Raw genomic sequence first — 13,408 nt, 5'->3', positions numbered from 1 at the left:
TATATCAAGGTAGTGTGTGTGATATACTTTGTAATTATATATACATTCATCTTGATAGAGGGGTAAAAGAGTGGTTCAAATGTATTCAGTCACAGACATGCCTTCAGTCAAGATATGTATCTGCCCTAAAGATACATGCACGACAATCATAAAGCAAAGTATTCGGGTTGAGAATGAATGAATGAATTTTATCATCTCTCAACTTAAAGGTACTTACACACACCACACACTCACTCTGGGTAATATTCAACAGTCAAAGCCATTAACAGCAACCAAGGCAATTAGAAAGCCATAAAATATTAAAAATTCAATATTCATATTCATATGGAATACATCAGAGCCCTCATTAGCTCTTTCTCAATGGCTGTCACAATGAGCTCTTAATTATACACCCTAACAATACAAAGCTCCATTTTGCAAAATGGTGGGTTTCCAACATGTCTGCTTCAGCCTGTTCTGACAACTAGGAAGCCAGCACTGGCAGATTTTGGCTATTACAGACACGAGAACACGAATTTCCATTACAAAAATCCTCTTTTTAATCGAGTCCAAAGTTGTTGAGACATATTCTCTATTATAATACTGCCTCGTGTATGTAGCATGCTTGTCTGTGATGGCAGGGAGGCGGGGAAGAAGACAACGTGGAGAAATTAATTAAAGTGGTTTGAATGACAGTTTGCTCAAGGGCACCGGGGTACCATCGCAAGCTTTCCATTGCCGCCTCTGCACTGTCATATCGACACCACCTCTAACCCCACATCCCCCCGTCCCTCCCCCCCTTCCTTCCAATACTCCTCCTCACCATTTCTCCTCCTCTTCATCCCTCTCTCCCAGGATCCATCAAGTAAGTGACTGGACGCGACATGGTTTTAATGTTCTCTCCATTAGATCAGCTCTAGGCCTGTTGTAATGTAATGGGATTGTTCTACCCTCTTCCCCTACATGGTGGGAACACAGAGAGGGGGTTGGACCTTGTTGTAGCAGCTCAAGTAGATGTGGTACAGGCGATAGGGCCAGCTAGGGTCAAGTGATTGTGTTTAATGTAATACGGACATAGTCCTGGGGCGTGTGGGGCTGTCCTGACAACTCAGACATGACAAACTGACAGGAAGCTTAGTGTGAGCTCAGAAGGAGGAGACACTGGTTATTTGTTTTAAATCAGCTTCCTCATTACCATTCTGTACAGACAGACACTCCAAGGTGACTCCCAGAGTTGATATAAACTATATGGACAAAAGTATTGGGAGGCCTGACCATTATACGAACAGGGACTTTAATGACATTGCATTCTTAAAATATAGACATTAACACGAAGTTGGTGTCCCTCTTTGCAGCTATAACAGCTTCCACTTTTCTTGAAAGGCTTTCCACTAGACTTTGGAGTGTGAGGATTTTTCCCCATTCTTGCAGTAGAGCCCTTCTGAGGTCAAGCATGTTGTTTTACAAAAAGGCCTGACTCACAATCTGTGTTCCAGTTCATCCCAAAGGTGTTGGATGGAGTTGAGCTCTGTGTGAGCCAGTCAAGTTCTTCCAAACTCATCCAACCATGTCTTTATGCACCTTGCTTTGTGCTCTGGGGCACAGTCATGCTGGAATAGAAAATTACCTTCCCCAAACCGTGGCCACGAAGACATTGTGCAAAATTTCCCTTCACTGGATGTAAGGAGTCTTGTCCAGTCCATGAAAACACCCCCATACCACACCTGATTTCAATAATAAGTTTGTCCCAATACTTTTATCAAGACAAAGTAGATGTAATAGGATGGACGGAAGAAGTGTGCACAAGGTACAGGATATAGTTTGGACCAATTATAATGTTTTAAGTTACACCCACTTGCTTAAAATGCAAAGATTACATGTCATATGCTGAGGCTAAAACAACATGCACAATGTCTGATCCATCAAAATAAAGCAACAAATGGACATGCAAGCTTAGCAAAGGCCTTTGTAAAACAAACATCAGCCAAAACTTTGTTTTAAAAGGCTTTCAGAGACATTCCCTTTGGTAAATTGGTGGGACTGCCTGTTTGAAGGAGCCGTTGAAAGACAGGCTCTTCCTTTGTGCTCGTGGATGGGCTGGTGAGATGAGTCACCACGTGCCATTCCTCGACCATACAGAGTGGCAGAATAAGAAAAACAAACTGCTCACAAAGCCAGCTGCTCATAAACCTGAATACTACTGACCGGTTCCTGAGATGATGCAGATCAGAGTTACAAGACGGGGAGAGAGGAAGCAGAATAGGGGAAAGTATTATCTTCCGCTGTGGCCACGATGCAGGTGCGATCAGTCAACAGAGGATATGACATGGGGCATTGTCTCATCAAAGTGATGAGTGAGGGACGCTTATCAGGCCACAGCAATGTGACAAGCGACAGACCAACGTGCACTGACTTGGGTCTGTAGAACGGAGGTACAGTACCACTGCACCTTTTCATGGCTTAATTCACATTCGTACAATTTCCTAACCTGAAGTTTGCACACACACGCAAACACACGCACGCACACTCTTTAGTCCTGGATAGTGATTCATTTACAATGACAGAGCTGTTTTCGGTGATAGAGACTGAGCATAAATATGCCATGCAGCACAGCTGGAAAATGTAGAAATTCATCAGGGTTAAAAAGTAGAGAGATTAACGTTTCACGAGTTTCCTCTCAGATATATATGGTTACGTAAACACAGGCCCAGCCAGTTGTCAGACAGGGAGGGAAGGAGGGAGGGAAAGGGCCTTGGCCAAAGCAAGCACAAAGCCCTAGTTTCAGCAGGCCAAGGACAAGGAGGCTTTCCATATCTACACACATGGAAAACTAAACGTTGAGAAGCAGCGGGGAGACATAAGGTCGTTTATCGATGTCCATGAATACTTGCAATTCAAGCAGACAAGTTTAGTTATTACTGGCTCTTCAAATATGTAATATTTTAATAGTCGTTTCTAAGTTGATACAAATTCTGTCATTCGGTGCACTACTCTCAGATGATCAGCTGGGATTTTTTTAAGATGACAGGAAATCATGTAACTTCCTCCAAAACACTCATGGTCCCGCCTCTTACCATTAAAGGATAAGGTGTTCCAATAAATAAGCATCAGCGACGGTTTTCTGTAGACCATAAAACAAAGTCATAATCCCAGCTCTGTCAAAGCAATGCTCCCACTTGGCTGAGTGTTTTGAGGGTCTGAGACAGGAAGCTGCTTCCAGAAGGCGAGTGGGACAGAATCAAAGAAGGAGTCTTATGCCACAGAGAGGTAAACTGTTTTTCATGGTTCGTAACAACCACCTAGTCCACAGGGTGTATGCACGCACATGTATTGACATCCATGGATGTACACACAGTCACACACAGGCCTACAAACACACACGCACACACTCTCCAACCAAAATGTAAATGTTTTTCTGGTGAGGTCAGGTTCCAGGCTCTTGGCATCTTGGCTCGCCTATCCTCAGTCCTCCATAGCGCCAACAGACATCATGAAGCCCCCCCACACACAATCCCCTTCCCTCCCTAGAGAGACAGTGAGAGACTAGAAGAAAATAGAGCAATGATGCTGGTTTAACCTTCTCTCCAGACTCCAGACAGTGTTTTTCTACGGCTGGATATGACTTTAGCTGTGAGAGGTGATGGGGCCTGCCACAAATATTTCTTGAGGGGAATGGTTCACAAAACAAAACATAAAAGCCCTCTTAATTTTGGAGTAGATGAATGGCAGGGAGTTGAAAGACTTGGCTCTATTACTCAGCTGTCTGCTCTGAGACAGGAACTATTGGGCCTGACTAGCTGTTGATACTGGTGAGTTTAAAAGGTTTTATTACACATTCAACTTCCTCAGTGTTTTTCTTAAATGGCAGGATTATCCTTCACACTTGTGCATGGGGCTGCAGAGTAAAAATAACTGGGTAGAATCTAAACAGAGCAATAAATTAGCCCGTAGAATCCATGTAAATCTAACTTAATATTTTCAGATTAACTTAAAAAAGAGGAGAGGCTGAAAAATGTGACAGTAAAAATAGATCTCTGATCATCAAAAGTGGCAGGCGTTTTGAAAGGAAGGACATCTGGGGGCATTTTGAAGAATAAGTGACGAAACACACAATGGCAAAAATGAAAAAAATGATCACAGACTTCCCTTATTTTTTTAATATGAACGATCCAACAAAAGAGTAATTACAGTAATACACTTTCCATAATGGCGTATTTATATCAGTGCATAATAGAGCATATTAGCCAATATCTCAAATGCAAATAACTTCTAGATACATCTACAATTCATCCAGCATCAAAATAAAATCAGGAGAAAAAAAAGACCATAAACATACGCACGTTCTTCATTGGAACAATGTTCAACCAAGCAGTGGTAGTGGCTCATGCCCTTGGCAAGGCAAGATAAGGCTATCAGCTTCCATCATCGCTAAACAAGATTGAGCAAAGTACATTAAGCAGAAAAATACAAACAAATTACAAAGGCTTGAGGCTAGGCTCTTTATCTAATGTTTGTGGGGACTGTTAGCGTCAGTTGGAGGGAAATGGGCCTGCATCTAATAGATCCTGTCCCACCACTTCCACACGGCCAGCGAACAATGCACAGTGCCATTATCTCAGCGCTAATGCTATCCTTCCTCATGTGCAAAACAAGCCTGCAATCTCAACCCCATTGCCACTGGGGTGACCAACATAAATACAAGTGGTCTCAGACCAAAGGAAAAGATAACAATGGCTATCACATGGAGAGCTGAGGCAGAGAGAGACAGCTGTTCGAAGGAATCTATACTGGCTCCAGCTGACATATAAGTCGGGTACTTGAAATTTGTATCAAAAATGTAATAAAATAAAACTTTGTACAAAGTGATTATCCAAGTGGTTTTAGACCGCTTGTAAGCTACATCCAATATCACTATTTAGAGGTCTCTCAGCACCACAAACCAGCTACAACAAGCTTGCATTAGCTTTATTATTGATCTGATCTCCTAAACCCTCGCTGTGACCCCAGAGGTCATGATTTATGTATTAAGCAGGTTTTTAAAGAAATCCATTTTCCTGTTGAGCCCCCGATGTTTCATCTAATGCTGCACCATGCCGGTAATCAGAGAAGGGCTGAGTGTTTGATTTTGACCACCCCTCCCCTTGGTTCGTAGTTTACACCCCTCCTCAACGACTTGTCTCACAACACCTCGACTCCCTAATCAATACCACAGAGCTCTTGGTTCAACTGGAGAGTCGTCCACCTGCCTGCCAGCCAGCCAGCCAGCCTCTGCCCTCCTCCTTCTCCTCCTCTTCCTCCTCCTCCTGCTTCTCCTTTCTGTTTCTTTCTTTCTCCTCTCCCTCAATCCCTCTCCCTCCTTTCCTCGCAGCAGGATACACCTCCATCAGGGCACTGGCAACAATGCAGTACCAGGCTTCTGAAGGGTCCAGATGAAAGTGTGACGACAATACAATGGAGACAAAGATGCCAGTACAAGAAGGAAAGGAGGAGCGAGGGAGAGGGAGAAATGAAAAAAGAATGTTTGGACTTGTGGACAGACTGCCTCTGCGATCTCAGAGGGCCCCAATCTTGTCTGCTGATGTCGATAATGGAGAGGCGGTAGATGGGGGGGGTGTCCTGTGTTTTTTTTGTGTGTGTGTGTGTGTGTGTAATAAAGGTCAGGAGAAACGGGGAATGGGGGGAAGAGGGTGTGCAAGTTTAAGAAAAGGATTATCTCACTAAAAACAAGGTGTTTTAACACACCCCTGTGGAAAGGAATGTTTCATCTACAAAAGCCTAAAGGTCTCAGTGCACCTCTTCAAGACTTTTCCCAGACATCTCCAGGATGAAAAAAATACTGACTTGAAAAAAAGGAGGGGGAGAAGAGTTGGGTGTTAACTGACCTGTGATATTAGTTATTCAAAAAATATAAGAACTTTGAAAAAAAAAAACTGCCTTTCTGAAAAGTTGAATGTATTACAGGATAGGAAATTAGATTTGAATGTAACATTTCCATCGTTCTTAAAGCTGGGTCTCGGTATGACAGAGATGTCACAGTGCAGCTAATTAGAGCTGGCAGAAAGGAACGTGTGCATAGATATCATCTATTGTTCCTCATCACTCTAATGAGCTTAAATGTCTTTGTCTTTATTCATCAGCTCAAAGGTTGCAGAGTTGCTGCAATGGAGTCACTGTCTTTTTATATATTATCTATTACTACATCAAGTGACTGAAGGTCCATTTGTATCATCCCAAACCTCACTGCCCTATAGGCTGTGCTACATTCAAGGCCCAACATCAAATGTTATGTGTTATAAAATGTTCTAATTGTCAAAAACCATCTTAAAACATAAATATCTTACAAAAGTCTAAAAATACATAAAAATCATCTGCTCATGTGCAACATAAAGTAGTTTAGAGTTGCACAAAGAGAGTGCAGTGAGAGCACTTCTTTCTATCGTACAGTGCTGAAAGAAGGGAAACTGAGGCTAAAACAAGAGGTAGAGGTGTGCAAGGAGAACAGAGATAGACCTGTTATCATGTAACGCAGATCCGATTTGACCTGACCTTGAACACACCAGTGTGCACGGGCACACACACACACACACACACACACACACAAGCAGGGTCACAGGGCATAAAAAGCCACTGTGTCAGGTCACAGAGCACAGAGAGACGGATAAAGGACTTGAGAGATGTGATATGACTAATATGAGGGGTTTTGCAGGCCTTCGGGGGGACTGGCGTTACAGCCAGGGGTGACTGACACTGCTGATCTGTATCACACATCAGAGCAGATCACAGCAGAGGAGAGCAGACCAACCACATGAAGTATGGACATGCAACCGATGGATTCCAACTCAGAATCTACGCAAACAAAAATATTTTGACATCAACAAAGAGAGTGTATTTAAATTACGAGCTACAAATCAAAATGTTTTATGTTACACAGAGTTATCTTTTACGCAGCACTTATATTCTAGCTTGCCTTTGAAGCCTGGCAGAGGACACAAGGACGTCATCTGTTTTATGAAAATATATCCTTATGGCCATAGATGTCCACAAGTGAAGAATCCCCCCTGCCGCTGACAAAACTGTTATTCCTCCCCCTCAAAGAGTAGGTTCAAAGATCAGCACCTAGCAGGATGGGGATGGGGTACGCAGTAGCTTGCATGTCTATCAGGTTACAAACTTCAAAGACACACTGCTATACACAGCCAGCGATGAGAGCAAAGGAGCCAACGATAGGTCCATATTGTCATTCTGCCATTATTACTTCTGCCAGGGGATGGAACGCTCTTTTTTTTTTTCTGTTAGTAATTGGGCTTTTTTTCCTCCATGAACAATGGTTCTGAAGAATATGATCTCTTCCTTTGAATCTTTTTGAATGGCTCCAGACGTTCTCTAAGAGGCCAAAGTGCAGAGAGTCTCTTTGGCTTGTCAGCTTCTGGGACTGATCCGTAGATGGCACTGTTGGCTCATGCTACAGGTCTGTTGCCAGCACTGCAAAGGAGGAAGAGGGAAAAATATCCACTTAAAACTCATCAACTCCGGGTCTGAGAAAAAAAAAAATCTTTCATCTACGCTCAAGTGTCATTTGCCAAATATAATCTTGTAACTTCTAATTAATTCAAACTGCTAGAAAGAATCTTTCAAAATATCACACTTTCTAAACAGAACACATTTTTTTTCATGCTAAAACTGTTCTTTTCCAGCAAGGGTGATTTAACAGCTCATTATCAAAAGCACTTTTTTCTCTCTTTCTCCCCCTTCTATCATTTCCTTCACCAATCAACAACACCACAAACTTAATGAAGGAAAAAATATTTTTTCCTAATAAACCAGCCATATGTGTTGAATATAACTGAATATGACCATAATCCATGACTTTTTAAGAGGAGATTTGAGATGCTCAGACAGGATTGTATGAGTTTCCAAATACAACAGATGTAATGACTTACATGAAGTCTGAGAATGCCAAAAAATGAACTTTACAGAATCTGAAATTTGACATAAGTAAGTTATATTCTTATGGTTGGCATCACTCATTGCGAGAGAAGAGGAAGCCTGTTGTTTATGGTGCAGGCCTGTTGATGACGTTGGGAGGGGTAAACAAGGAGACAACTGGAGGTCTGCTAGCCCATGAGGGCCCCATGGGAATCCAAGTGCCCTGATCTATGGCCTGTCTGACTGGTGAGGTCAGACCAGAGAAGCCCTGGAAATGGGAAATTAGCAGCCTTTTGCAATTAGAGGCCTGACCACAGGCAGAGATGGTATATTTCATCACGTACCAGAGAAAGGTCCACTATTTGACTGTGAATACCCACGAGAGCCCAGAAATTAGACTGTGTGACTGTGTGTGTACTCACAGGAAAACACCCAAACAAGAGCTTTCTCATGTAGCTGCATGTGCAAAGCCTGCGATTTCTACAGAAGACGACAAAGAAAGTCAGGCAGAGGGCGCGAAACGCCCTGAGGCAGGCTGACTGGCCCTTGCCACCCAGGCGGTGTGCGGACATGCAGACGCCCCGGAGCAGCCCTCAGCTCTGGATGAACATGTCTCCACACAGACCTACAGGAAGAACCAAGCTCCACCACCCCTCTTTCTCTCAATTACACCGCGTCAAGCCAACTCCCATCTCAACAACAAACTCCCATCCACCATCCCATAAGAGGCTCTTAAATTTTGATGCTGCAAGCTAAAATGTGGGGGTGCAGAGGGGAAAAAACTGCTACACGGGATCAATCCCACACCCTGTTTGCACTGACAGCAGGGAGAGTTGCTGCTGTTGAAGTGTGTGTCCAGGTAGTTTCCTCATGGCTGCAGGCAGTCAGGTAGGTAGGCAGTGCCAGCGGTGTGTTAAACACACATGCTGTTGTCTCAGACCTGTCAGTCAGCCACCCCACTCCACATCAGACCACCGAGGTCTCATGCATAATTTGGCATCAAATGAATATTTTCTCAATGTCCTGGCAAAAGTGGTATTTGATGAAATATTAATTTGGCGATTAATTTTTTGCATCTGATCTTCTGTCAAGTGAGATAAAAAAAAGGACGGAATTTTTCCTGTGAAGCCAGTTGTTGAAGGGCACCTCTCTCCAACTTCACACATAAAACTTTCATTAACTGATACAACAGGCGCACAATTTTACGAGAGTAAGATTAAAGGAAACTTTACTCTACTTTGAAAGTGAAATCAAGACACACTAAATAAGACAGACTAAAAGCACCAACATGGTTTTTTAATCTCCTGAGCAGCTTGGTTACACTTAACAATAGGTGCTAAGGACTGTTAGTGTAGAGCTGGCCAAATGAGGCTAGACAAGCAGGGTTTCTCTGAGACTGTGCTGGCGGGCTACTAAGTGACTGAATCCACAGAGACTGACTTGTAAAACATCTCAACAGTGTGACATATGTCATGAACCTTAGCCGAGATGAGAAGTTTAGTAGTGCTCTGAGAGCTCGTTCACTAAAATGCAGTCAAGCATATGTCAGTGGTGGCAAGGAGTCAAAACAATGACTGCTTTCTGTATACGCTCAATAAAACATTGCAATAGTGAGTTCACATAATTATTGAATATTTTAACATCAAATTTTGAAGTAAAATTGCCATTTTATTCTAGATTATTTGATTGATTGATCTGATGCCATATAATTTTACTTTTAGTTTTTGAAAAAAATCTTTTATTTGTACTGCAGATTTATATGTAACGTGCAGGTAAATGTATGCAAATATTGATAATTTGGGTATAATGTAAGGTTTTAGTGCACTAACATTCAAACTTGATGTTCCCAATTAAAGTCACAATCAAAAGGCACTTTAAAGAGCATATCGCATTTTAAGCTTAACATGTTTCCTTTTGAAACTGAATTTTTTCGCAACACACACTAAAAGATAGTTCTGTATCCGTCCAATACAAAATGAAAAAAAGCAAAGCAAACAAATGGTAGGTATAGAAAGGATATAAATATTCAGCAACATGGAGATGCTGATCTTTTCTTAAAGGAGGCTAATGCACATGTGAGTATTGGACTTTGTGTGTGTGCAAATAAACTGTAAATGTTAAAAAATCCTGAGGTATGCTTTGGACACTTTTTCTGCCATACAGATGCTTTAGTGCCAAAGTACACTGGTTTGATGAAAGTAAACTTGTGTGTGTGTATACATTGAAAATAAAAGGGATGGGTTGCTATGGCCTTTTGGCCAGATGTCCTGGGGTGAAGTCCAAATGTCAGGCAGCATCCTCTCAGAGTATGATAAGATAAGAAAAACTTTTGTCTCTCACTACTGCTGGAGACTAGAGATCCTTACCTTGACGAGATGCAGCAATTCATACAGGTCCTCCACCTCATCACCCTCTGTTTTACAGTAGTTTCTGCCGGTATCCAGGCTAGAGCCCTGGATGATCCGTCTATACAGGGGCAGATCCATGGCTTCAGCATACAGCTCTATGGCCTGATGGCCCACTGTCTGGTACATGTAGCTGTCCAACTCATCTGTGGCATAGAGGAAATGAAATTTAGGCCAGTGTGAGGTGATAAGCCATGGATCAGTGGCAGTGGCAAACAGTACACAAGTGTGATGTTGCAGTTTTCTCAAAATTGTTAAGGATGAACAAACATCCAGAAGCTTATTTCAAATGTTAACAAAATGATGGACAAACTGACAAATGGTGGCTACAGATAACATCAGACTACAGGGCCACAAATTAACAGGACTATGACAGTCACAGTTTGAACCATTCATTACAAAGCAACACGCTAACATGACTGCTGGAACTAGTTGGTTACATTGAGATCCACATATCCAAAATAATAATAATAAAAACAACTAATAAAATAATCTAATTCAAATACGTTCACAATGAACTCATAATCATGAAAATTGTCATTCACCTCATTCTGAAAAGCAACATACAATGAAATAAAAGTGTCACTGTGAAAAATGGCAAAATGAAAATAAAAGCCTTTTAAAACAGAACTTTCTGTAACGAAATAAAAATGAACTCTTGAATAATCAGTCACCATGAAAATCACATTCTATTGTGTTTTTTGCATTTCATATGAATATTTATTACATTCTGTTTACACTCCATAATATTCAAAGTTTGTTCCGCGGAGGTGTAGCTGGCTGGTCTATATTTGCCAGCGACCCTTTGTAGATAATATAAATATAAATATAAATATAAATAGCAGCGCATCTTCCTCACCTGTGTTAGCAGGGCGAAGGTTGGCCAGTGCTACGATCCGGTGCCCAGCAGCAACACACTGCATCATATTGTAGCAGCTGTCTTTGCCCCCACTGGAACACAGCATGAGAAATAGGCACAGATGAACAGTTTGAATCATTAAGAAGTAAGACTATACATTATCAGGGGTGTACGGTTAGTCATCTGGCAATGTGATGCATGTACATGATGTTGGTGGCTGTAGAAACTATACTCAGGTTGCTCTGCTATAAACATTATTTACCATACTACAGTAAGTTAGCACTTGTGTGCAGCTCTTGGGTTTTCACCACCATTTTGTGGCATTGAGCAAAGTCACAGGCGAAATATACCACGTTACACATAATGGAATGAAGTTTTAGAAATAAGCAATGCATCTTTAGTCACTACCATGCTAGCAAAAACATCCGTGATAAAACTGTGAGACACTGGCAGCAAAGAAGCGAGGTTACCTGATTAACGCGACCACTTTCATCTTTTAATTATTTCCTCAAGAATCAAATGACATCAAATGTATTTGCTATAATAGTGCACAACTCGATAACTGTGCTTAGCAACCGGTGCATGTACACAACATGTGAGAGCTAGACTTCCGGGTTATTAAAGGACCCTTGTATATATCAAGTTGCCCTCAAATATGCCTGATAGAAAATCAGTCCAAGCCATTTTCTCTTGTTCTATCAAATTTAAATGTAGGTTTTGCGTCTCATACATGGCCATAGTTAAGTACAATATTGATCAAAGTTAAAAATGAAATTCTAATCATTTAGAATTTAATGTAAAGTCATTTAATGCTGTGCACATTGAAATGTATCCAAAAACTGTTAAAAGCAACAGAACCAATAAATGAATATAGTAAAAACAATAAAAGATAATTCATATTTTAAAATGTAAATCCAAAAAATAAATATATATTTTCTTATGTTTTAACATAACAAAACATTCATACAGATAGATCCACTGGGTACTTGTATTTTTATTTCATGTTCAGATCATTTCAGTGTGAATGCAATGTAAGACATTGCATATGAAAGCTACAGTTTCATATATAATATTACATGTAACACATTTTACAAGTAATGGATTTTTAAAAAAAGTTACATATGGCTTTTGGAAATTTTGTATGCTAAATGTTATTTTTTACATGTGAAAAAGTAAATCTGAGTTCTTATAAACTGCAATAGGGAGTAGTGGCATTGCACACTGCACTATGTGGATATTCACTGTAACTGGCACTGGCACACATCCTTTGCCTCTTGTGCCTCAAGAGAGGACCAGAAGTCCATGTACTGGTATTCTCACACAGGTTGCACTTTTCCTCTGAGGGAGCCCTATTTTGCTCAGAGGAAAGCCTTTGATGCTCCTTTTGCTGTCTGTTGTTGTGCCAGAGCAGAATAATTGCACTGCTTTTGTGTGCTTCCCTCACCTTCTACCCCTAAGCAGGCTAAAGGCAACTGATTTTGTTTGAGTGTACAAAATTGAGATAGACGTCTCTTCATCCCATTGCTTTTTACTAGGTTCCCTTTTTTGTTTTTGTTTGTTTGGGTTTTTTTGTTTTGTTTTATTCATCCTGAATATATGGCAAAATCTACAACCTGCAGATGAGCACCATTTGCATTGTGCTAAGGCAGTACAGACTTTTCTAATGAATTAATGCTCTCTTTATTTACTGGATTTATTTCCATCCATCCTTTCTGTATACCGCTTTTCTATCAGGGTTGCGGGGTACTTGATTTGTTTGATATATATGTTTTGATGCCCAAATTTTATTAAAAGATGGATAAAAAAATATTTAATGGTCTCAGTTTAGTGCATTTTCCTTCCTTATTTGTTCCTTTCTTTAACTGTTATGTCAACCTTCATTTTTGCATTCCAGTAATTTTAATATGGACCATTATTCTTTTATTATTGTGCTGTGGCTACCACAGTTATTTAAAATGCCATATTGAGCAGGTAAAAATTATCCTCATTCCCTGGACAGGTGAATCAGCACACAATCCATGCACCAGCTACAAACAACAACAAAAAATAGATTTGTTAAATGAATATTTCACAAAGTGACGGACATTTGATTTGACAGGATGAGTGATATAGATTTCAAAATATGTCTTTGATGTGCTGGTTTGAAAAATGGCCTTGTCTTGGAGAGAGCAGGACACATCCCTCTGGGTGTAGATGTCCTTCGGTTTTTTTAAAGTCATTAATATATCACCTATGTTTT

The 13,408-nt window shown here is 40.9% G+C and overlaps 1 protein-coding gene across 2 annotated transcripts in view; it reads right to left on the bottom strand.

Annotated features, from left to right (window-relative positions):
• The window catches only part of dph6 (diphthamine biosynthesis 6), a 55,843-nt gene extending 44,035 nt beyond the window's left edge, over window positions 1-11,808 (bottom strand). The window contains exons 1-3 of one of the 2 annotated variants that reach the window (XM_046412647.1): window positions 11,640-11,808; window positions 11,170-11,261; window positions 10,272-10,456 (exon numbers count right to left, since the gene is read on the bottom strand). In XM_046412647.1, the coding sequence (XP_046268603.1) occupies window positions 10,272-10,456; window positions 11,170-11,261; window positions 11,640-11,662 (300 nt within the window). In that variant the 5' untranslated portion in view covers window positions 11,663-11,808. The remainder of the gene's footprint in view (window positions 1-10,271; window positions 10,457-11,169; window positions 11,262-11,639) is intronic. The other variant, XM_046412648.1, reaches the window with a different exon arrangement.
• Window positions 11,809-13,408: the final 1,600 nt, after the last annotated feature.

This window comes from Scatophagus argus, chromosome 15 (assembly GCF_020382885.2).
Source record: "Scatophagus argus isolate fScaArg1 chromosome 15, fScaArg1.pri, whole genome shotgun sequence".
In the NCBI taxonomy this organism is placed as follows: domain Eukaryota; kingdom Metazoa; phylum Chordata; class Actinopteri; family Scatophagidae; genus Scatophagus; species Scatophagus argus.
This window is presented reverse-complemented; position numbering and strand designations above follow the sequence as displayed.